This window comes from Neomonachus schauinslandi, chromosome 5, assembly GCF_002201575.2.
Source record: "Neomonachus schauinslandi chromosome 5, ASM220157v2, whole genome shotgun sequence".
Classification (NCBI taxonomy): Eukaryota; Metazoa; Chordata; class Mammalia; order Carnivora; family Phocidae; genus Neomonachus; species Neomonachus schauinslandi.
The window spans coordinates 46,983,092-47,009,899 of NC_058407.1; the positions used below are offsets into that span (position 1 = coordinate 46,983,092).

Below are 26,808 nucleotides of genomic sequence, written 5' to 3' on the forward strand. Positions count from 1 at the left end.
CAACTGTGCCTTTGTAAATTATTCCTTCTCCCGAAGACAATCTTTCCTCCCCTCCTCTAAATCTATGAAGACTCTCATCAAACACCTTAGGGATTACCTCCTCTAGTTTTTCTCCAAAATCTCCATTCTTAGACTGAGTTTGATGCCCTTCCTTTATGTGTGTCTGTATCATACCACTTATATTAAGAATTAGAGTAACAATTTTTTCAATTCTCCTAAGGTATACAGCTAGTACCATTCTAGAGGTATCAGAAGAATTTATTATATACAATTTGTCTCAGGGCTTAGTTCTCTGGGGGGGGGGGCGGGGTGGGGCAGAAGGGCATTGCCCCCATTAGAAAACTACAAATCCTTTTGAGCACAAGGACTGCTATCTTTATTAGTAGCACAGGACCAGTTCATGTTCATCCATTAAATAAGAATAACATGTGAATAGCTACTGTCTTCAAAGGACCTCAAAAGAAAAATACAGAAATAATCCAAAAAAGTTTTTAATTTCTGAGAACAAATGCCCAAATTTCCCAAGATGCGGTCTCTGCCACATCGTAACCAATCTATGGGTTCCATGGTGTCTGGCACATAGTAAGCAGCCAATCATGTGTGGACTTGTCTACCCCTTCATTGTTTAAATGATCTCCATCTTGAGCTGTACCCAAATAGGCTTTGCAGTGTCACACTGTGACTTAAAAACAGGTTTGGAGTCCCAAAGCTGAGAACTACTAGTTTGAATGACCACATAGATAAAACTGTGAGAGAGTCTATCAAATATTTATAACTTCATTTCGCTTTGATGAAACATGATCTTTAACCCATTCATTATATGATCACTTTGAAAATGGAGGCAATGATATGAGACTAAGAAATAAAACCTCTTATCATAAAGTTTTAAGAAATGTATGAAATATAAATACAGGAAAACTTTATATAGGTATCCAACCAAACTTTTATTGGGGTTTTATTGCAATCTACTTTCGGCAATAAGGGGAAAGTAACCATAAGAACTCCGATCAGATTTTATTCAACAAAGCAGTTTTTCATGAATGCTTAAAGGTCAGTGTATAGTCAGCTCAGCTTCCAGTATCAACTTGAGTACCTCATTATGGAAATTTATGCCAGAATGACAACAGTAAGGCATTGCAAGATCCTAAATCATCTAAGATTAAACCATATTTTACATATAATTTTTAGGACAGTATACTAATACTCTACAATAAATAAGGATTTTAAAAATGTGTTGCTTAGCCCTTGTTGAACTAAATTCAATTATTAGCTTATTCTTTAAGTACTCCAGTTAATAAAGGTTTGATTGTACTCCAAGAACTCTGACTTTTCCAAAGATAAAAAAATTAGTTCTTATTTGCTATGACAGAAATTAAGCTTAAAAGCACATTCACACTTGTCCTTAAAAGCATGTTTACATCATATATGAGACAACTTCTCATGCCTGGTGATACGGTTTATATGGCAAAAAGTCATAAGCAAAGAACGACTAGAGGGCAATCCTCCCAGCTCCACGTCCTCCAAAAAGCCACACTTGGCCTCAGTGTAAAAGTTATATTTTATTGCCATGCTACAAAATGTATGAAGTTGGCACTGATAGGGAGAAACAGAGAACAAAGGGTGGGAAGGGATAGAGGGCAAAAGATGTTGTTACATATACAACAAGGTTTTAATCAACAGTGGTAAATTTTGCCAATATTAAAAATGCAAACCAAAATTTAAAATGCTGATATGAAACAGCATTAATATACAATTTATGCATAGTACAGTATCACTTATGTCTTTTATTAGAGAAATGTGGAATGTTTATAAAAGAAATTAACCATAGGGGATAAAATTCCTATTTCATATACAATTTGGCAATGGTAGTCCCACTGTTAGACAATTTTTTATAAAAGAAAAAATTAAAAATCTTAACACGCTACCTTTATACAAAGTTGCTATATTTATGCCTTTATGTAGGAAAAAAACATTTATAATGCAAATTAGGACATACAATATTACAGTATTATACAATGTAATGAAAATAAAAACGTAACACGAAGTTTTTCCTTTATAAAATGTATATTTTGCATTTACTAATGCAAATGTGGCACACCGGTGACTACTGTACTATTAATACCAGTCCGTTTCCATGCTATTATTGTCCAATTGTCATAGAATTGCAATTGTATTGATGCTACAGAAGAATCGTGTTATACCCCCCAAAAAATGAGGAAGTAGGAATGGGGAATAGGGATGTAAAGAACAGGATAGATAGGGTGCTGGTTTGGGCAGAGTATATTGTGGTATGTCCTAAAATATCTGTTAGTTTTTCAAGCCAAAAACATTTTCTATACATTCTATAATTTCGTACCAATGCCTTTATTCAAATTTGGCAAACATCAGGGAAAAGGTAATTAGTACCATATACCTCACATATCAGAAATATGAATGCGATGCCAATACATCAGTTACTTCTGAATGTTGTCTCTGATGGTATGTCTATTTCAAGGAGATATTTTTATATATATATGTATATACACATATACATATATATATATTTACACACATACTACACATTGCACAAAACACTTGGGCATTATGGGTTAGGAACAGCACAGGGGGAAGTGGAAAGTACTTTTTAGCTTGTTAAAACCTTTACCTTGAGGCAAAAATATGGTGGCACATTACTGGGAAATTATGAAAACATAAGGCCCCTGTCCCATTTTTAATAGAACATTACTGAGGTACATTTTTATATGTTGTGCCACAGATCTTTTTGAGGGGGGGGGAATAAACAAACACTAGCTTGACTTGTAACATTGAACCGTGGGGTCAACATTAATATCTATAAAAACAAAGATTGCTTGGCAAATTTTCTTAAGTCCCAAATGTGATCTATTCTGGATATACTGGGAAGTGAAAAGCTTTTTGCTGAGTCTTCAAGAGTAAAGTGCATATCTCATCACTCCACAGCAGCAGTAAATAAAAGGAACGATTTGCCAATCTTCCTGGAGGGAGGGAAGGCACCATATTTTCATTTTTAAAGGAAGATGAAACTGGGAAAGAAAACACATGAAGAAAAAACACAGGTAATACCCATATCAGTTTCCAACCCTGGTCTGGGATAAAAAGCTGTTATCACCTGTATGGATGAAAGAGGACTCTATTGGGGGGAAAGCATATGAACGATGATTATATTTCCAAAACCAAAAAGTGGGATCCCCTGGTCTATCAACGGAACAGAATATCTAAAATTAGGTCCGTCCCAGAAAATCTGAAACATATGGCCACAATTATATCCCAATAAAATATCTCATTCTAAAATGCACCTAGTAACAGGTACATTCTTCCAGGACAGAGCTTAATGCCCACGACTAGACTACTGCAAAGGACAAGTAGTGTTCTACATTACTTTTTATTAAATAGGAACACAGGTGCTTTCCAGAGACATCTAGAAATAAACACCAGTTGTATACATCTTCCTAATACTCAGAGTACCTAAAATCAAATTCATAGCAGACAAATTGGTCCCATTTTCATTTTTAAAGCACACAGTATTTAAAGCATACACTGCAATGATTATATTGGAGCTACCTAAAATATATAAAAACTAAGTAGAACCTGGAAGGAGAATGAAAATGATGAGGAAAAGAAAGAAAATAAAGTATCCAACCTCCAAAATGAATCAATAGGTCAGCCCTTTCATTTGGAGGTTCTGTCTTGACTGCTTGTTTTGGAGAAAACCACGTGTACTGGTTCCATTATAATTCTTAGTCCACGTTACAAAAACCATCACATAAATTTGGCACGATTAGCAATCTACTCAGAAGAAAGCATAAATGGGACAATATATTAAAAATGGAAACTGCACACCTATACCACTGTTCTCTTTTTAGAGAACAGTGAACACTTTAGTAAGCACCAAGTTCACAGAAAAAAAAAAAGAAGAAAGAAAATTCTGCTATGCACATAAACCAATGGCACTGAAAATAATAAAGACACCTTTAATAATTTATTTTCTTTATAATGGTCCCACTCTATTATTTTGCTAATCCATCCACTGTCCTATAATTAGGTTATTTACTGATCAGGTTGGGTGCTACATTACTGAAACCTTTTCATGCTAAATTAACCTTCATTACATCTGGTGGACAGATCCAAATCATGATCTCAAACTTCCTCATATTTAGAGAAAACAGCAACCTAACCTTTCCACTCTACCGTCTCTTGTCTTCCTAGTGTTTGAGAAACTGGAACATTCTTGATTTTCCAAGAGTTAGACATATGGAATCTCTTCAGTTTACATAAACTTCAATTCATTTTAAATCTTAAATTATGACACAATCTCATTGCTCTAAGACTTCCTCTGTACCTGCTATGCTGGCAACAATCCTAACGTTCTAATGAAATCAAGGGTTAATCAAAGCTCCAGCTGTGAGTGAAAGGACAGCAGAGCTGAGGAGCACTACTGCGGGCAAAGTACAATTGCAGCCGTGGGCCGAGGGAATCACTGCTAAAGTGCTGGGGAGAGTGCCCACAGAGAAAACACAGTACCTTTAGGGAACTTTGCATGTTCAAAGTAGCTTCCTTTTTTCTCGGCTGTTAAAGAGATCACCTATGGACACAAGTGAAGTTTCAAATTGAGCGAACATTTTTATCAGCTTGAACAGTAAACAGCATATAAATAAATACTGGACAAGGGCAACCCTGTTATAGAATAACAGTAAGTTCCAAATGAACCTTCAAAACCACAATTTGACAAAAATGCAAACTAAACAACAACGAACACATAATCCAATTTCAAAACTATGTACAGACTCAAACATTTTAAGTGGAAAATAGACATGAAGCAACAAAATAAGCCATCCCAAACGCCAAAGGAAAAAACTGAAGGTAAACGGCAACCCAATGGCACAAATGCCTCCAGAAAACAATGTCACTGTTACTAATCTACAGGAGAGAAACTTCCAAGAGACCGTGGTTCAGATTTCCAAATGTTTTTGGGTAAAGTGACCTGAGACTGATTTCTTGCGTCTAGTGTAATTCTGATGAAGATATGTGGGCATGCCCCTCAAATGACATGAGATGAGTAAACAGAAAATCTTGTCTCCTTCCTGCCTTTCAACACACCAAGAGCGAACCACATTCACGGGCACAGGACTCTTTCTAGTAACGCAGAAGGCAAAGGAACTGACTGGTATATAAGGAGGTGTGGTACTTCTATTTCCTTTACATATGTTTTGGCTCAAGTCAAAAAGCCTACAATTAATGAAATAAAGGATTCCTCATGTTACATGCTGGAGGCCATATACCATGAATAGTGAATCTACAAAGAGTACTTTCAAAGCCTAGAGTTATCTGTTAGCAATGCACATTATCAAGAGGCTTTATAAAATGTTTTAAATGCCAACCATGACTTAGACATGAATGATATGCGTCAGTCCAGAATATTGATAAAAATCAACCAGCATGTCACTCACTTCAACTCTCATTTTAAATAGGCACTGTGAAAATGGGAATGCTGCTGTACAGTAATGAGTAGTATATGCTGAAATTAGTGTTCTTTAATGAGTACCTGCTCTACTTTAATTCCCTTTAGTTAAAGAAGCACAGGAAATATTCAGAAAAAAATCTTATCAGTCTATAAAAGGAGTTAGTGTTTAGAAATGAAAATGAAGCACTTGCATCTTCATTTTTGAAAACTTCACAAAGGTGCAAACGATGTACCGCTTTCCAGGCTCACATGGGCAGGTCAGTACTATTATGTCTGGTCTTCCTAGAGGTGCCGTCATCTCGGGGCAGTGCTTTCTGCAAATTGGACATAGCAGCAGTTCTCTCGATGTCTATCACAGCATACAGCTCCGTGCGCCTCGTAGGCGTTTGCGGAAGGGGAGTGGTAGGCGTTTTCGGAGTCTGAGGGTTGTCAGAGTCACTGCCGCCTTCCAAGTCAACCTGTATGTAATTGAGCTGCCTGTGTTCTAAACTTGGGCGTCTGATATCAAAGTTGAAGACTGTCGGAGTACAGTCCCGACGCCTCGAATAGTCTATCTTGTGAGCACTTGCTGGCACTGTTACATTCTCTGTATTTACATAGTTATGCATTGGATCTAGATTATTATGGTAGCCATTTAGAGATGGGGTCTTTGGTCCTAAATTGTCATCTTCATCCCTACTTAGCTTGCGGGCTTCCCAAACAGGAGGCAAAGCTGGTAAATTTTCATAGTTTAATAATGCAGTTCTTCTCTGAGCTGAGTTGTTGATATTCTGGGTATCTGAGGTACTGCTAGATGTCAGACGACCTCTCCTGACCCCTGAGGCACTAGGGATAGATAACCCATTTATATTTTCATACACCAGTTTGTTAACAGAGGGTGCATCTCTTCGCTCGTCACTGTCATATCCAGTGTCCCATTCTGTGCTATTGGCACCACTTCCGCTGACTTGGTCTCTTCCAAGTTGCTCCAGTTTCTCCTTTTCCATTAACTGCTTTTGAACAGGGGTTGGTCCTAAGACAAATTTCACTCCTTCGGGTTCAAGAAGAATTTGAGGGTCCCTGTCCTCAACACTACTTGGTTCTTCTTTTGGTGTGTTGCTTTCAGCACTCGAAATCCTCGCCTCCAATGGGACATGCACACTTGTGCGGTTCTTCCGCTCTTCTTGCACTCCTGTAGTGTTGACATAGGTATGTACCTAAAACAGAACAGAAGAGTGGATCAAGAACTTGCTTAAAACAAAAACAAAGAAAGGGTGACCGTATCAGTTAAATTTTTTTTTTTTAAAGATTTTATTTATTTATTTGACAGAGAGAGACACAGCAAGAGAGGGAACACAAGCAGGGGGAGTGGGAGAGGGAGAAGCAGGCTTCCCGCCGAGCAGGGAGGCCGATGCGGGGCTCGATCCCAGGACTCTGGGATCATGACCTGAGCCGAAGGCAGACGCCTAACGACTGAGCCACCCAGGCGCCCCCGTATCAGTTAAATTTTAATCGATTAGCTTTCTCCCTACCCTATACTCTTCCTTCAAAGCTTCTGTCCTTGTTCTTCACTAATAAAAAGGTGGACAGAGGAGAGGATTGTGGAAATACATTCTTTACTTGATAGAAGAATAACTACTCTAGGGGCGCCTGGGTGGTTCAGTCAGTTAACGGCCTGCCTTCGGCTCAGGTCAGGATCTCAGGGTCCTGGGACTGAGCCCCATGTCAGGCTCGCTGCTCAGCGGGGAGTCTGCTTCTCCCTCTCGGTCTCAAATAAATAAATAAAAATCTTTAAAAAAAAAAAAAAAAACCAGAATAACTACTCTAAAATAGCACATAACATTGTACTTGGTAATGAAAAGCATTCTGTTAAAAAAAATTCAGGAACAAATTGGGATTACCATTTTGATGTTGTTTTAGAAAAGCTCATCAATGCATTAAAACATGATTCAGAAATAAGGAATAACAAGTATTAAAAAAAAAAAAGACAAATTTATCATGATTTGCAGATAATGTGACCAAATAAAGAGATAAACCCTACTAGATTTAATAAGAGTTCTACAAAATGCATTGATATAAAATAAATACCACCTACTAAGAAATCGTCACTATTTAAAGAAAAGGTCAATAGTATTTTGGGGCAACACTATAAAAATGTTTGGAAGACTAGGGGCACCTGGGTGGCTCAGTCAATTAAGTATCAACTCTTGATTTTGGCTCAGGTCATGATCTCAGGGTGATGGGACTGAGCCCTGCATCAGGCTTCGCGCTGGGGGAGGGGAGGTGCGGGGGGCGGCGTCTGCTTAGGATTCCCTCCCTCTCCCTCTGCCCCTCCCCCCCCCACAAGCGAGCGAAGTCTCTCTCTCTCTCTCTCTCTCTAAAATAAATAAATCTTTAAAAAAAGTTTGGAAGACTATACAAAAAATTTGAAAAAATTCAAAAATAAAATGTAAAAACTGAGGGAAGTGTAATTATAGTAAATAAGAACTCATTTACTATGTAAAGAACACAGAGAAACAGATTTTAAAACAGTAAAAATTTCTTAATCATATGTGACCATTTGGTTTACAAAAGATAAGAATAACTAATTAATATATAGACAATGTTCAACCAAATACTTCATTCCTCAAATGAAAAACAGAATAGTTAGAAACGTTAAATAGCTTCATAAAAACATTGACAACAAAATCTACCTTCCTGCTAGTAGTCCACTGATATAAAGAGCAGTATAAATTCCAAATCCATCAGCGGTTATTATAGCAAGAACTGACCATTAGTTATATCTGTTTTTACCTATAGATGCACCTGTCCTGTGAGCCCACAGGCTACTGTAATGCTACGTTTCCCTCCACACCTTTACATATTTGGCATATGTTAGAAAATATAAGCTGTTTCCTCTGATTCTTCACTACAAAAGTCATAAACAGTGAAAGCTAAAATTCAGATTAAAATTTCCACGTATCAGTGCAGTAATGCTTTCACTCCACACTTTAATCCATTATCCCGTTAGACAGTAGTACATGCTTACTTGCTCCTCGGCCACAAGCAAAGGATGTGTAGATTCTTCACCTACTGAAGGCAGGCGTGCACTTCCCACAGAAGGATGTCTGCTTGAGGGGTGGGATGAGGCATCACCAAATGAGGGATATCGGGGATATCCATTAGGTAAATTCTGAGCAGCAAACCCTGGAGCTGAGTTTTTGTTTAGTGGTTTAAGAAGAAAAGCAGGATATCGGGGCAGGACAGAGAGATAAAAGTGAATGAGAATGGAATCTGCACTGAGAAAATTAAGCAAGGTGTTTCTGGCAAGACACAACAGAAACCAGAGCACAAACAACACCCTCCTTCCACTCCAACTTCCCATTCACATTTTAGGTAACATAGAACTTTTAACGTTTTCTTACTTAAAATATTAAAAATGTTTATAATTATAGCTCTAACAGTTTAAAAAAAAAAACTGACAACCATTACACTTACGTTATTAGCCAATGGTGATTTCTAAGGCGTTACAGATTAAATATCCATAATCCAAAGTTTATAAATGTCTATTATTCAAAATACAAGAGGGAGCTTTGCGCAGTGGCAGTATCGTAGCCAATGAGGTTTATCTGAGGCGCGATTCTTGCTAATTGAAAACTTCCCAAAATACAAGAGGGAAAATTGGTACTTACTTGTAGGTGTTCGAGGTGTTCTGGGGACTTCCAATTCTGTCTGATGATTATTCCTTTCTACAACTGGCTCTTCCACCACATTTATACTATTATTTTGCATAATCTCTTGCAACATGTTAAATAATTCTTCTGCACGGGCACACTTAAAGGCAAAGATTCCTACAAATATAAAAGAGAAGGGGAAAATGGTAGCTATAGCTTTAAAAAAGATACAGGAACACCTGTCAAAGAACAAAACTGTGAAGTAAGCATTCTATGCACTGACAGGAAGAAAGGCCCTTTAAGTAGATGTCTGATAAATTAATGATATTCTCTGTTTCAAAACATAAACCCAAAAGGAAATTCACAGACTAATTTTCCTATGTCTAAGTGAGAGAGCCCAAAACAAAGCAGACAAAAACAAGATTTGAACACTTGCTTTGGTCTGCTTTTTAACAGCAGGGGGGCACCCAAGTCACCATTACCAAGGTGATCTTTTACCATTTGACAGTCCCTTGCTGGATGGTTTACTTAAAATCCTTACCTTGTTTAATTATTACAACAGTTCTATAAAGTAGGGATTAGCATTCCTCTCCGATAGAGAAGAAACCTGATGTTCTACAGAGATCATGTAACTTGCCCAAGACCTTTCAAGCAGTAGGTAGCAAAAAAATCAAACCGTGTTCTCTTTGACTCTAAAGTTTAGGTTCTTTCCCCAAAAAGTTGTAACAGTAAAGATACACAGTCAGTTTACTGGAACTAATCATCTACTGAAAATCTTAAATAATATGAGTCAAAATTCTGTACAAAGAGAATGTGCTTAATAAATTCCTGATAAATGAAGACACAGTTTATTATATCTCTTTTCTTAACAGTCCACTTAGTTGGGGAATTTTTTTTCTATCAGGAAAAAAGTATTCATTTAAACATTGTAAATAGAATAACTGAAAACAATTTTCAAATGTGTTACTGTTTGGGGAACAAAAAAATTAAAGGATCTACCTACCTTGTCCAGTTTGACACCTTCGGCCACTTTCAAAAGAAAAGAGATTTGAATCATAGCCATAGCGCCGCAGGCAGAGGTAGTGCCATTTTACCGAGTCACGTTTGCGAGTGTATAAAATCAGTTCTGTGTCTGTAAGTTCCATTATGCCAGAACCTAACTCATTCCCATCATCATCCACATTAATGACCTAAAAAAGAACGTTTAATTAGTGCCAACCTAATGTGGTCATTTGACGGTCACACACGTATTTCACCAGTCTATCAGTAAAACGCACTGTTGCTGATTGGTTCACTTATTCGCTCATTTGTTAGTTCATTCATCAACCAATGTGTGTGCAGGGCATGGACTATGTAGCAGTGAAATATCTGGTTCTATCCACAAGAAGCTCACATGCCCAGTGAGCATAGAAGATACACAAACATGAAGTCAACACAAAGCTGTATATGAGCAATGGACAAATGGGTGCAACAGAGGCTGCAAAAGGCAGTAACTGTGGCCTAGGGTGGCTGGGGAAGCCTTCACGTGAGAAGAGGAGGGACTTCGGCTGGGCCTCAGGAGAGAACCAGTGGGTCAGCGGTTGTGGGGCATATCCTGAAGATGCAGTGCTATAGCAGAGACGAAGAAGGTATGTTTCAGAGAGACCAAGACAAGACTGGCACAGAGTTCACGGAAGGGGAGGCCTTACACTGCTGAGTTTCTGAAAATGGCCAGAGACTATGAGGAGTAGGTAACACTTGGAGAAAACGGTCTATATTCCTGGGACTGGCAGAGCGCTTTCCACATATTTTTTCCATTTAATCCTTATAACAATCCTAAACTGCAGGTAATGCTATTTTTTTCCACTGTACTGTACAAAACTGGAACAAACACACAGTGATAATGTAACCTGCCCAAGGTCACAAAGCTACAAAGCAACATGGTTTCGACTTACACCTGGGTCTGTGTGATCCAGAGGCCATGATGTATGACAACCTGAGGTCAGGCTACGGGAGACACTAAATGGCTGTGGAGAGGTAAGAAATGGAGCATCTGTGCTCTAGGTAACAGAACACCAGAAGTTTTAGACTGATGAAAGAGGAGGATGAGTATGATGTCAACTGCAGGACGGATCACAAAGGTGACTGACTCAAGGCAGAGTTCTGCTAAGAAATTATCCAGACATGAAGCAATGACTGGGAGGTGGTGACCAGACTGAAGAGGCACCTATAAAATGGCATTAAAAATTTTTTTTTACTAGAACTGTATGGCTCTAATTGGATATAGAGGACCAAATGGAAAGTAAAAGAGGATTCCATACTGTCAGTAAGAACATATTGTCATCATTTGTTAAAACAAGAAAAGGCAGAAGAGACACAAAGAGAAATAGAAGAGTCTAGAGATAAAAATGAGGAAGTATGATATATAATGTGAAGAAAAAGAAGAACATCCGAGTAGGCAGAGAAATATAACTCAACCAGTTTTACTAACCTTAAACTTGTTCCGATGGTTATCTGGGACAGTGTCTTTATCTGGACAGCTACAACAGCTACCCATGGCTTCTTCAGAAGACCATGTGAGCACTACATGAAAGATAATTTGGAAAAAATTATTAAATGTAGGATACAAAACTCATAAAACAGAAAAAGACTTTAGAAATCATCTATCACAAGTCCTGCATTATTTTGATGAGGAAATTTAAGCCCAAGAAGGTACAGGGCTGAGCTAGATTTCAAACATTCAGCTGGTAAATTTGGCTCAGTGACAAGGAAAATAATTTTGTGAGGTAGACTTCATAGAAATCTCAAATTTCCAGTTTAATTTGCAAAGGTCTGCCTATTTTAAAATTATCTTTAAAAAAACAAACAAACCAATTAAGGTCTCATCTCATATGTAACACTATTTAAATAAAGTCATTCATGGAATTAACCCTCAATGGTTTATCAGAAATTTCATGTCCCTCTTTTAATAAAATGCCAAAGGGATGTTGGACTTTAAGGTTGGAAGGTATTTTGATTCTTATTACTCACTGTAGTATATCCTTTATGTACCTCACCAGGCAAAAGCTGACTGGTAAATAAGACACAAAAACAAATTTGGAATATTCATTGAGAGAGAAAACCCAACAATCAAGGAGTAACTCAACATAGAGAATTTTGGCAAAACTGACAGAGCATGTCTGTCTAATCCTTCTTTCCCACACAAGGTTAGAGATAACAGGTTATAGGTGACACCAAGTGTTGAAGAAAACTCCAAATGAACAAAGGAAAAATCCAAAACATCACTTAAAAAAAGGGGAAGAATCAGAATGAACGTGACAATATTTGGAAAAGGGGGAGGGAAGAAAGCACAAGAAGCTATTTAATATTTAAAAACATAAATTTGATAAAACTGGCTTAAAATTCTTCAGGGGCTCTTCACACTATATTTAGAAAAACATTCGGAGCTTGTCAGCACGACACGAGGTTCTTCACCATCTCGTCCTGGCTACAGATCTAGTCAAACTCCCTTTGTCTCTGCTTCAAGCCCTCCCAAGTCATACTCAGCAGTGCCCCCAGAGCAATTTGTCCTGCCACATCCTTCCACGCTGCTCCCTTCCCTTCAAGATCCTACTGTGCAGTTCCTTCAGGGAGCCTTCTCTGATTCCAAGCAACTGGGAGAGTTACACCCCCAAGGCACCCTGGGCTTCCCAGTATCATAGCATTCTTCACATTGCTTACTTAGCAGAAATTGTGATAGATCATCTGTTTACTTAACTATCGCTCCCCCTCCACTGTAAGCTCCTTCCCAAGAACGAATTTGCATTCCCCATTCCTAACACATTACCTAGCCCACAGCAGTGCTCTGTCTCTTGTGAGCTGAATGAACTGAACTGTATGTACTTAACAAAGGTAAAGAATGCTGGCAGGTATAAGTATTAAGCAGATGAAAAAGTGTACCAGTGCACAAACCAAAAGAAGTGATAAGTAAATATTAAAGTTAATTAAGACTCATATTCGGTAGTTTGCTCTAAGTAATATGCCAGCTAAATAACATGGCATAAAGATGATTAAGTCACAGTACGTACTTCTGAAGAGTCATGAGTCTAGAGGGAGAGACAGAGATGTAAACAGATAATGCATTATGATTAAATGTTATATGAAAATATGAGAAGAGTTCTGTGGGCACAGAAAAGGGAGCAAATAACTTTCTGGGTTAGCAGGGCAGGAAGCACCATTTGAGCTGGTACTCAAAAGGGTGAACAGAAACAATGCGCTGGGCAAAAAATAGAAATAGGTACTTGAGACAGTTAAGAGTACAAAGAATACAAAGACAAAGGTCATGAAAGATCATGAAAGGTGGTACTGCATTCAGAAAAAAAGTGAGGTGTCCAAGACGACTGGAGTATAGGGTCAGCTGTAACACAAGCAGGGCCCAAACTGCATAAAGGTCCTGAACAACGAGGTAGGGATCTGGGACTCCAAGTAACTTGAAGCTAGATGGCATCCAGTGTCTTCCTAGTCAAATGGATATGACTCTATCATGGCATTTATCACATTCTACTGTAATGTTTATCTGTCTCAACATTCACTTCACTGTGATTTCCCTGAAGATGGGAACCTTTTCTTCTTAATTTTCTAGGGCACTAAGCATATCACCTGACATAACCATGTCCTGACGTGGTCCGTTAAGTGTTTAATTTAAAGAAATTAGGGGCACCTGGGTGGCTCAGTCTGTTAAGTGCCTGCCTTCAGCTCAGGTCATGATCCCAGGGTCCTGGGATCGAGTACTGCATCGGGCTCCCTGCTCAGTGGGGAGCCTGCTTCTTCCTCTGCCTGCCGCTCCCCCTGCTTGTGCTCTCTCTCTGACAAATAAATAAATAAATAAGGTATTTAAAAGAAAAAGACTTGGAATGCCTGGGTGGCTCAGCCGGTTAAGTGTCTGCCTTCAGCTCAGGTCATGATCTCAGGGTCCTGGGATCGAGTCCCGCATCGGGCTCCTTGCTCAGCGGGAGGCCTGCTTCTCCCTCTGCCTGCCGCTCTCCCTGCTTGTGCTCTCCACTCTCTCTCTCTGACAAATAAATAAATAAAATCTTAAAAAAAAAAAAAAATTAATACAGGCATACCTTGGAGATATTGCAGGTTTGCTTCCAGACCTTGGCAAAAAAGCAATGTCACAATAAAGTGAGTCAAATCAACTTTTGGGTTTCCCAGTGCATATAAAAGTTATGTTTTGCACTATACCACAGGTTATTCATGTGCAATAGCAGTATGTCTAACAAAACAATGTATGCACCTTAATTAAAAAATACTTCATTGCTAAAAATGCTGACCATCATCTAAGCTTTCAGTGAGTCATTACCACTGATCCCAGATCATCATAACAAATATAATAATAATGAAAAAGTTTGAAATACTGTGAGAATTACCAAAATATGACACAGAGACACAAAGTGAGCAAATGCTGTTGGAAAAATGGCTTTGACAGACTTGCTCAAAGCAGGGTTGCCACAAACCTTCAATTTGTAAAAATCACAGTATCTGCAAAGCGTAATAAAGCAAAGTGTAATAAAACAAGGAATGCCTGAAACTACTTAATAAATTATGGGATGAGAAAGAGGCAAAAGAATACTAAAAACATTTTTTTTTTTCCAGTAGAGGGACAAATGATAGAAACAAAGTCTTACCCATCCTCACCACCGACCTGCTCCTGAACATAAAGAGCTAAGAGATGACTACAGTGTAGCTTCTGCCTCAAAAGGTGGCGCCTCAAAGGAATGTTTTTAAACTATTTCTCAAAAGGAGTAGAAAATCATTCTTTTGTTTTAGTTTTTTTTGTTGTTTTTTTTTTTAACTTTTTTAGGTAATCTCTATACCCAACGTGGGGTTCAAACTCACAACCCCAAGATCAAGAGCCACATGCTTCACCGACTGAGCCGGCCCGGGGCCCCTAGAAAATCATTCTTCTACCTGCCACCTTCACGGGCTACCTGTTAAAGGCAGCACCTCCTGTGTTGTCAAGGATATGTGGGTGGTGGTACAACCTAGTTGAAAACTCTATCCACAGGAACTGTGTCAATTCAGTACGACAACAATTAATGAAAAGCCTAACATGTGACCCCAAAGCTTTGTATGCCATACTAAGGAGAATGAATTCTATCCTACACATGATGGAAAGCCAGCGAAGAATTTGAAGCAGGAAAGTGAGGTGCTCAGGACTTCATTTTAAATATATCCACCTGCAGAATAAATTTAAGTGGCAGTTCAGTTCAGAGAAGAAAAACCAGTTGGGAGAATATTGAAAAATGAAATATGCTACAGACCTAACACCAGAACAGCAATACTAGGAATAAAGACAAAAAAAGAGGAATTTTTAAACTATTCAGGGAGACCCGTCAGCAGCATGGAGCAGTTGGCTAGGCAGACAGGAAGGAAGAGGCGGTTTCCAGTGTGGCAGATGGTGGGTGCTGGTTCTATTACTGGAGACAGAAAACACCACGGTGGTCTTCAAGTGGAAGTGATGGTGGTTAGTTCAGTTTTAGACATGTTAAGTGGAGATTCTAGAGAACAACCAAATGGAGATATGCAACAGAGAGTTAAATACATGAGTACGGATTTGAGGAAGGAGGTAAAATACTGATACACACATAGTATTTGAAGTCATAAAACAGGAAACACTGCCCAAGGACAGTATAAAGAGGGGTCTACAGTTGGAATTCTGGGGAATTTCAATTCTAATTCTGGGAAATGTGGAAGTATTGAAGGAGAGGGAAGAAGTGAAGGAGAAAAAAAAAATCAAAATAGTACCAACTGAAAAAAGAAAGTGTCAAGAAGGAGGGTTCCACTCATGGTAGACTGGTAGAGGCAGAAATGAAACTGAAGTGAACAAATGGAAGATAAGGAAGTAGCCCCCCAGGAATGGAAACTGCTCTTTCAAGAACAGGTTCAGAAAGGAAAGGGCAAAGTGCTTCAGTGCAGACAGACATGGTTTCAAAAGAAAATATGTTGCCTGAGCTATTTGTTTTCAGATGACATAGATTGATGCAGGTTTGTGATTAGTAGGTCAAGAAAGATTAAAATTTTTAGGACAAAAAGCAAAGGAAAAAAATGTGCTACACGATGGATCAAGACAAAAGGGGAGACTGAAGAAGAGGAGTTGCAGGACCCAGAGAAGTCTGCCACTCGAAGTAGGAATGCCTTGTCCTCTGAGGAGAGAGGGAAGACAATAAGGATGGCTGGAGCACAGTAGAGAAGCTGAAGTAGGTAACACCTATCATCCTGAATGTCCTTTGTGAAATAGAAGGCAAGTCCGCAGGATGAGGGACTTGAGGAGAAGGCAGGATTATTCACAGTGGGGCTGCCCCAGAAAGGTAGCAGGATGATTAAGCAGGCTGCCCTGAGAGCTCAGCGAAGGCTGGAGAGGAAGATTATGCTGTGTTTGCAGCAGCACTCAGCAGTTCAGAGGGCAGACTGTTCAGGTGACCCAGGGTCAGAGGGTTAAGAGGACAAGGAAATTAAAGGATATTGGCAATAACGGGGGTTTGAAATGATGGATCACCAGGTCTGGTCAGGACAGAAGTATAGAAAGAAGAGGCCTGATGAAGTGGGGACAAAATGGAGGCAAACAGGAACAGGAGGCCTCAGTAAGTTTGAAGAACAGGCTCAGGAGGAGCGGGAGACTGAAATAACTGAAACAATGGGAAGTTGTGGTCAATCTTCCAACACAGAAGGAGACTTTTTAAGGTGGAGTCTCATCCACATCTCTGAGTCCTCCTCCTGAACCACAAACTCCAAGGCAAGGGAAAAGGCAAAATCCTAGATATTCTGCATTTATGACCACCAGATTAATATTTGGAGACCACATCTGAGTTGTGTAAGACCTAATAATGTGCATTAATACTGTAAACACTTGATAAAAAACCACATGATTTCACCATCTTACCCAACCAAATTCGTAACTCAGCAAAAACATAACTATGCTCTGAATTATATGTTAAAAAAAAAAAAAAAGAAGCTAGCAGGAAGGGAAAAATGAAGGGGGGGGAAATTGGAGGGGGAGACGAACCATGAGAGACTATGGACTCTGAGAAACAAACTGAGGGTTCTAGAGGGGAGGGGGGTGGGGGGATGAGTTAGCCTGGTGATGGGTATTAAAGAGGGCATGTTCTGCATGGAGCACTGGGTGTTATATGCAAACAATGAATCACAGAACACTACATCAAAAACTAATGATGTAATGTATGGTGGTTAACATAACATAATAAAATAAAATAAGTAACACTAAAAAAAATAAAAACTGTCCTCAAGGGGAAAAAAAAACATAACTATGCTCTCTCAAGAAAGCAACATGGGAAAGTAACCAAGGGTACATTCGAGAACAAAAGGTAGCTACCGTTTGGGAGTTTGGGAAGATCAATACTGCAGCAAGTTGGCTGAATATTTTAAATTCATAAACACTGCCTTAGTTTAATTAAAGCCATTTGTCCTTATTTGTTGGAGGTGACAGCAAGTCAGGAGGCAACATGATTGCATTCAAGAAAACATAACTAAAATCTCTTGTTTAAAAGAATATAATGTGTACTTAAAAGTTTTTTTCTTTTTTTTCCTACGGTAAACCTCAACTTACCTAGATCTGGCCATTAATATTCTTAGCCTCTTCTGCAGCATCAGGGGTTTAATCATACTTCAAAATACCATGTTTTCTTTGTTTGCTGACTTAATCTAGAAACAGAAAAAAGGCAGGAATTTCTTACTTCTTTTAAAACAATGATTTTCCTTATGAGACTTCTGGTAGCACTGTTCAATTAATCTATTTCAATAAACTCAAGTATAAAAATATAAGATTTATTTTTAAAGTGCAAATGACACATATAGGTTATCATTCACACAGTCAAGTAAAAACGCTATCGTCTAAGTTCTAGAATGTTTGGGTATCAGAAGCTTTAGAAGCCGCTGACTCTGATTCTCCACTACAGCTATGACACTGGACAAATTACTTCTCTACAGTCTCCTTGGCCATAAAACGAGAGGTCAGAATAAACCACCTCCGAAGTTCCTTTCCAGTTCTAATTTCACTGAGTGGCAGGCTAATTCTCCACTTCCAGTCACTTTTCTTAAACCTCACCGTCACTCCTCCTAAGAACAGACTCTTTAGAGTCCACCCACTGTACTTTTTTCATCTACAAGAGCCCTCCAGAACCAATCAGAGGACTCAGTCATCAGGAGACAGTCTAATACGAACAAGCATGCCACACAGTCACAGGATCATGATATACCTTATAGCAATAAATTACAATCTAGAGTTTCAAGAGATTGCAATGTGCTTTTGGGAAATTCCTGGTCAATCTAGTCCCTTTTTATAACACAGAAAAAAATCAAACTCAAACATGGGTGCTAACATTTACTGAATAACTACACTGTATCAGGCATTAGGGGTTTTGCAAACAGTCTCATTTTAATCTATATATTAACTAGAGTTAACAAACGATTGATATCCAAAATGAACATTTTCAAATCATGAAGCCACATGCCCACAAAATTTTCAATTCTGGACTTCAAACCAATATACAAAATAAGCAGTTTGGCCAGGTGTTTGCTTGTGCCCCTCATAAGCTGCAGCAACACACCTGTTAGAGTGGGCAGCAACCCAGTGCTTCCGCCTTAACACACCCTTCTTTTCTCCAGAAGCTTTATATCATGCTTTGTCTTAGGCTTGTAAAATTATCTAGCTAATTCCAACAGAAATCATTTCTCTTATATGAATACATATTGTCTGTTCATCTCTCTCTTCTGGGAAATGTTAGCCAGCCAATTAACTCAGAAAAATCTCTCTTCCTCTTTTTATTCATTCCATTTATAAGCAACTCACAACTCCCATCCTAAAATAAGTTTAATCATAGTAAATATTATTAAAAGAAGTGAGAGTGATCCTTCCATAATCCTAAATCAAGGAAAAGTCTTAAGTTTTGAAATGAAACATATTAAAGAATCAGTGTACCAAACCTACATGTTGGTTCTTGAAAATATTAAAAAGCATCCAACAAAATGTCTGAAAACTGATTCTGTCCCACATTTAGACTTTTTTCTTTCCCTAATTTTGAGTAAAATACACATAAAATTTACCATCCTATTTTTAAGTGCACAGTTTAGTCATGTTAAATATATTCAATACTGTTGTGCAACCACTATCCAGAACTTCTTCCTCTTACAAAATTGAAACTCTGTACCCATTAAATAGCTCATTTCCCCTCCCAGCTAATCCTGGCAACTACCATTCTACTTTCTGTTTTTATGAGTTTGACTACTCTAGGTACCTCATATAAATGAGATCATACAGTATTCATCTTTTTGTGCCTGCCTTATTTCACTAGGCAAAATGTCCTTTTTTTAAAAAAAAAAAAGATTTTATTTATTTATTTGAGAGAGAGAGAATGAGAGAGAGCACACAAGAGGAGGGAGGGTCAGAGGGAGAAGCAGATCCCTGCCGAGCAGGGAGCCTGATGCGGGACTCGAACCAGGGACTCCAGGATCACGACCTGAGCCAAAGGCAGTCGCTTAACCAACTGAGCCACCCAGGCGCCCTAGGCAAAATGTCCTTAAAGTTCATCCATGTGATAACAGGTGTCAGAATTTCCTCTTAAAGGTTGAACAATATTCCATTTACACACACACACACACACACCAAATTTTGCTTATCCATTCATCTACTGATAGACATTCATCCACCTTTTTGGCTACTGTGAATAATGATGCAGCTGTGAACATGAATGTACAAATATCTCTTTGAAACCATGCTTTCAATTCTCTTAATTTAGACCCGGAAGTGATATTGCTGACTACATGGTTATTTTATTTCTTATTTTTTGAGCAACTGTCATACTGTTTTCCATAGCAGCTGCATCATTTACTTTCCCAATGGCAGTGGGCACACGAGTTCCAATTTCTCCACATTCTCACGAACATGTTTTCTGTTTTTGCTTGTTGGTATCAGCCATCATAATGGGTGTGAGGTGGGATCTCAATATAGTTTTGATTTGTCTTTCCTTAATAATTAATGATCTTGGGCATCTTTTCATGTGCTTATTAATCATTTATATATCCTTTTTGGAGAAATGTCTATTCAAGTTCTTGGCCTATTTTTGAGTTGGAATGTTCTTTTGTTTTGGACTTTAAGAAGTTCTCTATATATTCTGGATATTAATCCCTTATCAAGTGTATGGTTCGCAAATATTTTCTCCCATTCTATGGGTTGCCATTTTAGTCTGTTGAATAACTGTGAAGTCCAATTTGTCTATTTTTGCTTTTGTTGCCTCTGCTTCTGGTGTCATAACCCAAGAAAGCATTGCCAAATCCAATGTCATGAAGCTTTTGTTTAATGTTTTCTTCTAAGAACTGTATTGTTTTATGTGTTATATTTAGGTCTTTGATCCATTTTGAGTTAATTTTTATATGTGGTGTTAGGTGAAGGTCCAAATTCATCGTTTCGCATATGGAAATCCAGTTTTCCCAGAACGATTTGTTGAAAAGATTGTCCTTTCACCATTGAATGGTAGTGGCACTTTTGGGAAACTTTAGTTGACCATATATGTGAGGTTTTGTTTCTGGGTTCTCTATTCTATTCCATTGGTCTTGTAAATCTATCTTCATGCGAGTACCATACTGTTTTGATTACTGTAGCTCTGTAGTAAGTGAAATCTGAAGTGTGAGTCATCCAGTTTTGCTATTCCTTTTCAAAAAATGGTTTGGCTATTTGGGGTCCCGTGAGATTCTATATAAATTTTAGGATGGGTTTTTCTATTTTGGGGAAAAAAAATCATTGGAATTTTGATAGGGGTTGCACTGAATCCGCAGATCTCTGAATAGCACTGACATTTTAACAATATTACATCTTCTAATCCATGAACATGGGGTGTGTTTAGTTATTTATTCTTTAATTTCTTTCAGCAATGTTTTGTAGATTTTATTGTACGAGTCTTTTACCCCTTTGGTTAACTTAATTCCTAAGTATTTTTTTTAACGGCACTGTTCCAGTAAATGGAACTGTTTTTTGTAATTTTCTTTCAGGTTGTTCATTATTAGTGTAGAGAAGCATAACAAATTTTTGCATATGGACTTCGTATGCTACTACTTTGTCGAATTCGTTTATTAGTCCTAAAATTTTTTTGCGTGGAATCTTTCAATATTTTGTATGTCTGTAAGCTCTAGTTGGTTATGCCCTCTATTTCCTTACTTATAGTCTATCTATTATTATGAGTAGGGTACTGAAGTCTCCAACTACTATTGTAAAACTATTTCTGCCTTCAATTCTGTCAGTTTTTACCTTGTGTATTTTGATGGTCTATTAAGAGTACATAAGTGTTTATAATTGTTATACCTTCTTGCTCTGTTGAATATTTTATTAATATATAATACCCTTCTTTGTCTCTTATAACTTTTTAGTTTTATTATTTTTTAAAGATTTTATTATTTGACACAGAGAAAGCACATGTAGGGGGAGCGGCAGGCAGAGGGAGAGGGAGAAGCAGACTCCCCTCTGAGCAGGAAGCCCGATGCGGGGCTCAATCCCAGGACCCTGGGATCATGACCTGAGGAGAAGGCAGATGCTTAACCAGACTGAGCCACCCAGGCGTCCCTCTTATTACCTTTTTAAATTTAAAGTCTATTTTATCTGATATTAGTATAGCCACTCCTGCCTTCTTTTGGTTACTATTTGCATGTAATATATTCTTCCACCTTTTTACTTCCAATCTATTTGTCTTTGGATCTCAAGGGAGTCTCTTGTAGATAGGATATCGTTGGATCATGTGTTTTTATCCATTCTGCCAATATGTCTTTTGACTGGAGAGCTTAGTGCATTTATAATTAATTACTGATAAGGAGGGACTTCCGTCATTTTGCTATTTGTTTACTATATGCCTTAAGCTTTCTTTGTCCCTCATTTCCTATATTGCTGTCTTCTTTGGTGTTTAGCAGATTTGTTTTATAGTGAAATGTTTAAATTCCTTTCTAATTTTTTCTGTGTATATTCTATAGCTATTTTCTTTGTAGTTACCATGGGGATTAGATTTCACATCCTAAAGTTATAATGGTCCAATGTGAATTTATCCTAGCTTAACATCAATAACATACAAAACCTCTGCTCCTTTACAGCTCCATCCCCACTCCTTTCAGTTATTGATGTCCCAAACCTATCTTTATATATACACTGTGTGCCCAAATACATAAACTAATCATTCTTTTAAAGGTATTCGTCTCTTTTTTAAAAAATTTTATTTATTTATTTGAGAGAAGAGAGAAAGAGAGCACGAGCTGGGGAGGGGGATGGGTAGAGGGAGAGAGAGAAGCAGACTCCTAGCTGACCAGGGAGCCTGATGTGGGACTTGATCCCAGGATCCTGGGATCATGACCTGAGCTGAAGGCAGACACTGTATTAGTCTCTTATATAGAAAACAAAAGAATTACAAGCCAAAATTACAATACTAGCTTTTTCTCCCCTTTAAAATGTATTAGTTTCTTAATCATGTAGAAAACAAAAAGTACAGTTATAAATCTTTGTTACAATAGTACTAGCTTTTCTAACTCCCCTGTATTTATCTTTAGTGAGATCTTCATTTCTCCGTATGGCTTCAAGTTACTATCTAGTGTCCTTTTGTTTCACCCTGCAGGACTCCCTTGCACATTTCTTACAGGGCAGGTCTAGTGGTAATGAACTTCCTCAGCTTTTGTTTATCTGGGAATGTTTTAATTTCCCCCATCACTTTTGAAGGACAGTTTTGCCAGATACAGAATTCTTGGCTGACAGTTTTTTTCTTTTAGCACTTTGAATATATAAGCCCACTGCCACCTGGCCTCCAAAGTTTCCAATGAGCAGTTTGCTAATAATCTTATTGACGATCCCTTGTATGTGATGATTTGCTTCTCTCTTGCTGTTTCCAAGATTCCTTGTCTTTGGGGTGTGCCAGGGTGGCTCAGTTGGTTAAGCATCTGCCTTCAGCTCGGGTCATGATCTCAGGGTCTTGGGATCGAGCCCCAGGCTGAGCTCCCTGCTCAGCGGGGAGCCTGCTTCTCCCTCTCTCTCTGCCCCTCCCCCCCACTCGTGCTCTCTCTGTCTCTCTCTCTCAAATAAATGAAATCTTAAAAAAGAAAAGATTCCTTGTCTTTGGCTTTAGGAAGTTTAATTATAATGCATCTTGGTGTGTGTCTCTTTGAGCTAATCTTCTTTAGAGTGCAAAGAGCTCCCTGGATGTTTATATTCATGTCTTTCATCAAATTTGGGAAGTTTTCAGCCCTATTTCTTCAAATATTCTCTCCCCCCCTTTCCCTCATCTCCTCTAGCACTCCCATAATATGTATGTTGCTCCACTTGACTGTGTCCCACAGCTCTCTCAGACCCCGTTCATTTTTCTTCAATCCATTTTCTTTCCATTCCTCAGACTTGATAATTTCCATTGTCCCATCTTCATGTTTGCTGACTTTTTGTTCTGCCTACTCACAGCTGCCTTTGAATCTACTGAATTTTTCATTTTAGTTATTGTAATTTTCAGCTCTAGAATTTCTATTTGATTTTTGTTTTCTCTTTATTTAAAGGTATTTTTTTGTTCTCTACATTTTCCTTTAGTTCTCCGAGCATCTTTAAGACTGTTGTTTTCATCTTTCTGTAATATGTCTGTCATCAGGACTTTTTCAGGGACAATTTCTGTTGATTTATTTTTTTCCTTTAGATGGACCATACTTTCTTATTTCTTTGTATGCCTTGTGATTTTTTTGCTGAAAACTGGACATTTTAATCTAAAAATATGGTAATTCTTGAAATCAGATTCTCCCCTTTGCTGTTTTTTGTGATTGTTTTTATTTTATTGATTGTTGTCAGCTGGCTCTGTGCCAACAGTCAGCCGGACATGTGAACTTAAGGTCTTGTCTTCTCAGATCTTTTCTGGGCCTTTTTCTGGACATGTGAGGTCACCTTCAAATTTTCCCTGTATATGCAGTTGTTTTTGAATGTTGCAGTCTTTATGTCTGTTTCCCAAAAGGGAAAAAAGAGAAAAATAAATGGGGCAAAAGAAGGTGCTAGTCCTTTAAAATCCTAGAAGTCACTTTAGCTGGAGGGGAGGGGCTTGCAACAATGGGGGAAGGTGCAACAACAATGGTTGGTTGCCCACTTCTTTGTGTGAACCTCTGTGATCAGAAGCAGCAATCAGTGACCCAAGCACAGATCTCTGACATTTGGAAAAGAGGATCTTTTCTGCCTATCTTGGCTCTCACAAGCTGGGTATAAGCTGCACAGGGCTGGGAGGAAAAGATGGGTAGCTGTGCTAAGAGCTGAAACTGACTGAAATTAATCACAATTTATGTCCAAGCCTTCTGGCACATGCAAGTCTTCAGTAACTTCAATAACTTGGAAGTACCAAAGCAGCTATAAAGGATTCTGCCAGTGCAACTGCTGCCTAGGTGGGGAGATAGATTACTGATGCTTCCTGTTCCACCATACTTTTTGAGTATCAATATATATTTAGTTTTATCATTTTATTTCCTTGATTAGTAGCACTGCCAAAGTACTGTCAAGTTTTTACTTGCTTTTACTGCTTTTCCAATGCAAATATTCAGCATGTCAGTTGTATCAGGGATTAAAAGACTTTATGGGCTTCATTCAAAAGGATACTTTCTATACCAAAACACATTCTGAGCTCCAAATAACTGATATACCACAGCACTCCTGGAATGAACATAACCCAAATGGATCACAGGTGTCCTGCATTTGACTCTGAAACATGAATGCTTTAGAGACTATCCATGACTTGTTAACTGTCTTTGGTTTCCTCCCACTAGCAAAAGGCTTAGAACCAAAAGGTGATTTGGAGGTAGTGAGAGGAAAGAGGTAGCTATAGACATTATATGGAGCTATAATCTTGCTGTAACATGGATGTTACTTTGTAAAATAGGTATATCAGATCAACTATGACTCCATACTCAAGAAGAATACAATGATTTTACACGAAAATTATCAAGAAGCTAAAAATTATACTAAATATTATCTATTAACACCTTATTTTTCTATAGCAAACTGATTTTAAAGCCTTCACTGTACACTAGACATAGATTCATTTGGATTATCTCAATCTATACAACCACCCTATGAGGTAGGTACTATCATTATATTTGTGTTCCAAATGAGGAAACCAAGGCTTGAATAAGTTAGGTAGCTTTCCCAAGGTATCAATAGCTGATAAGAGAAAGAGCCAAATTAAATCCAAAACTCCAAAGCCCAAGCTCTTATTAATTAATACGTATAAAAAGCTTAAACCAGTGCACGGTATATAGCAAGCAATTAGTAAATGCTAGCCACTGAAATAATAACAATAATTTATTTTAAAACAATGTTTTAGATGGCAGTCAGTCAACCTTTCTGTGCCTAAATTTCCTCATTTATAAGATTAGGATACCTATTTCACAGAGTTATTGTGAAAACCAAATAAATTCTAGCTATCAAAACATTTAGAAAATATATAGTGTTTAAAAAGACAAGGAATTATTATATCACCACTACAGGTAAAATCCTGTCTCTTGTATTACAAAGGAGCCTTTTGCACTATAAGCACAGAAGCCTACAAGTTAAGCACTATCCTCATAACAAGAGTTACATTAATAAATTTAGTAAAGCTGTCTTAAATTATTCCAATATGATTCTTGCAGAATGACAAGCAAAGAGAACACTGAACTCTATTCATGAGTGTGATTATAAATTTGGTGCTTAGGAAGGTATATTTGCTCTTTCAGTTCACTAGCACTGAGGGTGAATTTGGCTTATTCTACAGTAGTTCTGTTCAAATGTAGCCACGACAGAATATCTATAGTTAGAAGCATAGCAATATAACTCTAAATTTGGGGCACAGCTAACTGCCACATTTAATTACATTAAAACAATCAAGAGAATGACATTCAAAAACCGTGTTCTTTATGTCAGTGGTCTGACTGGTTATTGGTTATGTATTCATTTCCTGCTTATTCTTAAACACTGCTAAGAATTTTTTATTCTTTATATTATTTTGAAGAAGAGTTAAGAAACAAACAAACAAACAAACAAAAAACAAGCTAAGGGGAGAGATTTCTCAGTATATTCTGCTAGTCACCAAAACCAGAGCCATTCTGAGAAAGGTAAGGACACCTGCAACATAGTTTCCCTGTTAGCTGAAAACTGAAGTACACACAAACACACAAAACCAAAAAAGTACCCAACTATTTTTTAAGCATCTATCCATGAATATGGTTGTATCTGCATATTGCTAAGTCCATACAAGGAGATTTTTCTTCCTTTAGGTTTTTTTACTAGAGACTATGTTGGTGAACTACTTTGCAATTCATAAACATCTAACCACACCACCCTCCTTTTTAAATTCTTCAAAAAATCAATTACATTACTTACACACTTCAATATCTGGTACTTTATTTTCTGGAAACTCTTTATGTCTAATCTAAATTCCTGGTACTGCAATTTAAACCAGATTCCTCTCATTTCTGTTTTCTCTGTAAGAGATAAGTAAAACCAGCATGATCAAGAAAACTTAAAGCACATACTTATGTATATTTAAACTATTAGCAATTCATTTTCCTGTGGATAAATCTAAAATATTAACAAAGTAACATTTCCTTATTTCATATATAGTTGTTTGTCTAAAGCTAGCAAAAAATTACTTAGTAGGTAATAATAATTTGTAAATAATTACCAATATTAAGGAGAGAATA

General features: G+C 37.8%; 1 protein-coding gene and 1 pseudogene across 1 annotated transcript; one reads left to right on the top strand and one right to left on the bottom strand.

Annotated features, from left to right (window-relative positions):
• Window positions 1-945: 945 nt before the first annotated feature.
• Window positions 946-26,585, bottom strand: FRS2 (fibroblast growth factor receptor substrate 2). The gene is made up of 7 exons (XM_021678603.2): window positions 26,489-26,585; window positions 17,696-17,790; window positions 11,582-11,673; window positions 10,115-10,301; window positions 9,130-9,288; window positions 8,487-8,650; window positions 946-6,675 (listed from the first exon to the last, which is right to left on the bottom strand). Exons 3-7 carry the CDS (start codon window positions 11,645-11,647, stop codon window positions 5,725-5,727), a joined length of 1,527 nt encoding a protein of 508 aa, XP_021534278.1. The 5' UTR covers window positions 11,648-11,673; window positions 17,696-17,790; window positions 26,489-26,585; the 3' UTR covers window positions 946-5,724.
• On the top strand, window positions 9,027-9,135 carry LOC123324898 (annotated as a pseudogene).
• Window positions 26,586-26,808: the final 223 nt, after the last annotated feature.

Bases quoted from the DNA above. Each gene is read 5' to 3' on its own strand.
- FRS2 (XM_021678603.2), bottom strand. From the start codon at position 11,647: ATGGGTAGCTGTTGTAGCTGTCCAGATAAAGACACTGTCCCAGATAAC. The intron at 8,651-9,129 runs GTAAGTACCAAT...ACAAAAACTCAG, and splicing joins AACACCTCGAACACCTACAA to CTCCAGGGTTTGCTGCTCAG. The intron at 6,676-8,486 runs GTAAGCATGTAC...GTTCTGTTTTAG, and splicing joins TGCTTGTGGCCGAGGAGCAA to GTACATACCTATGTCAACAC.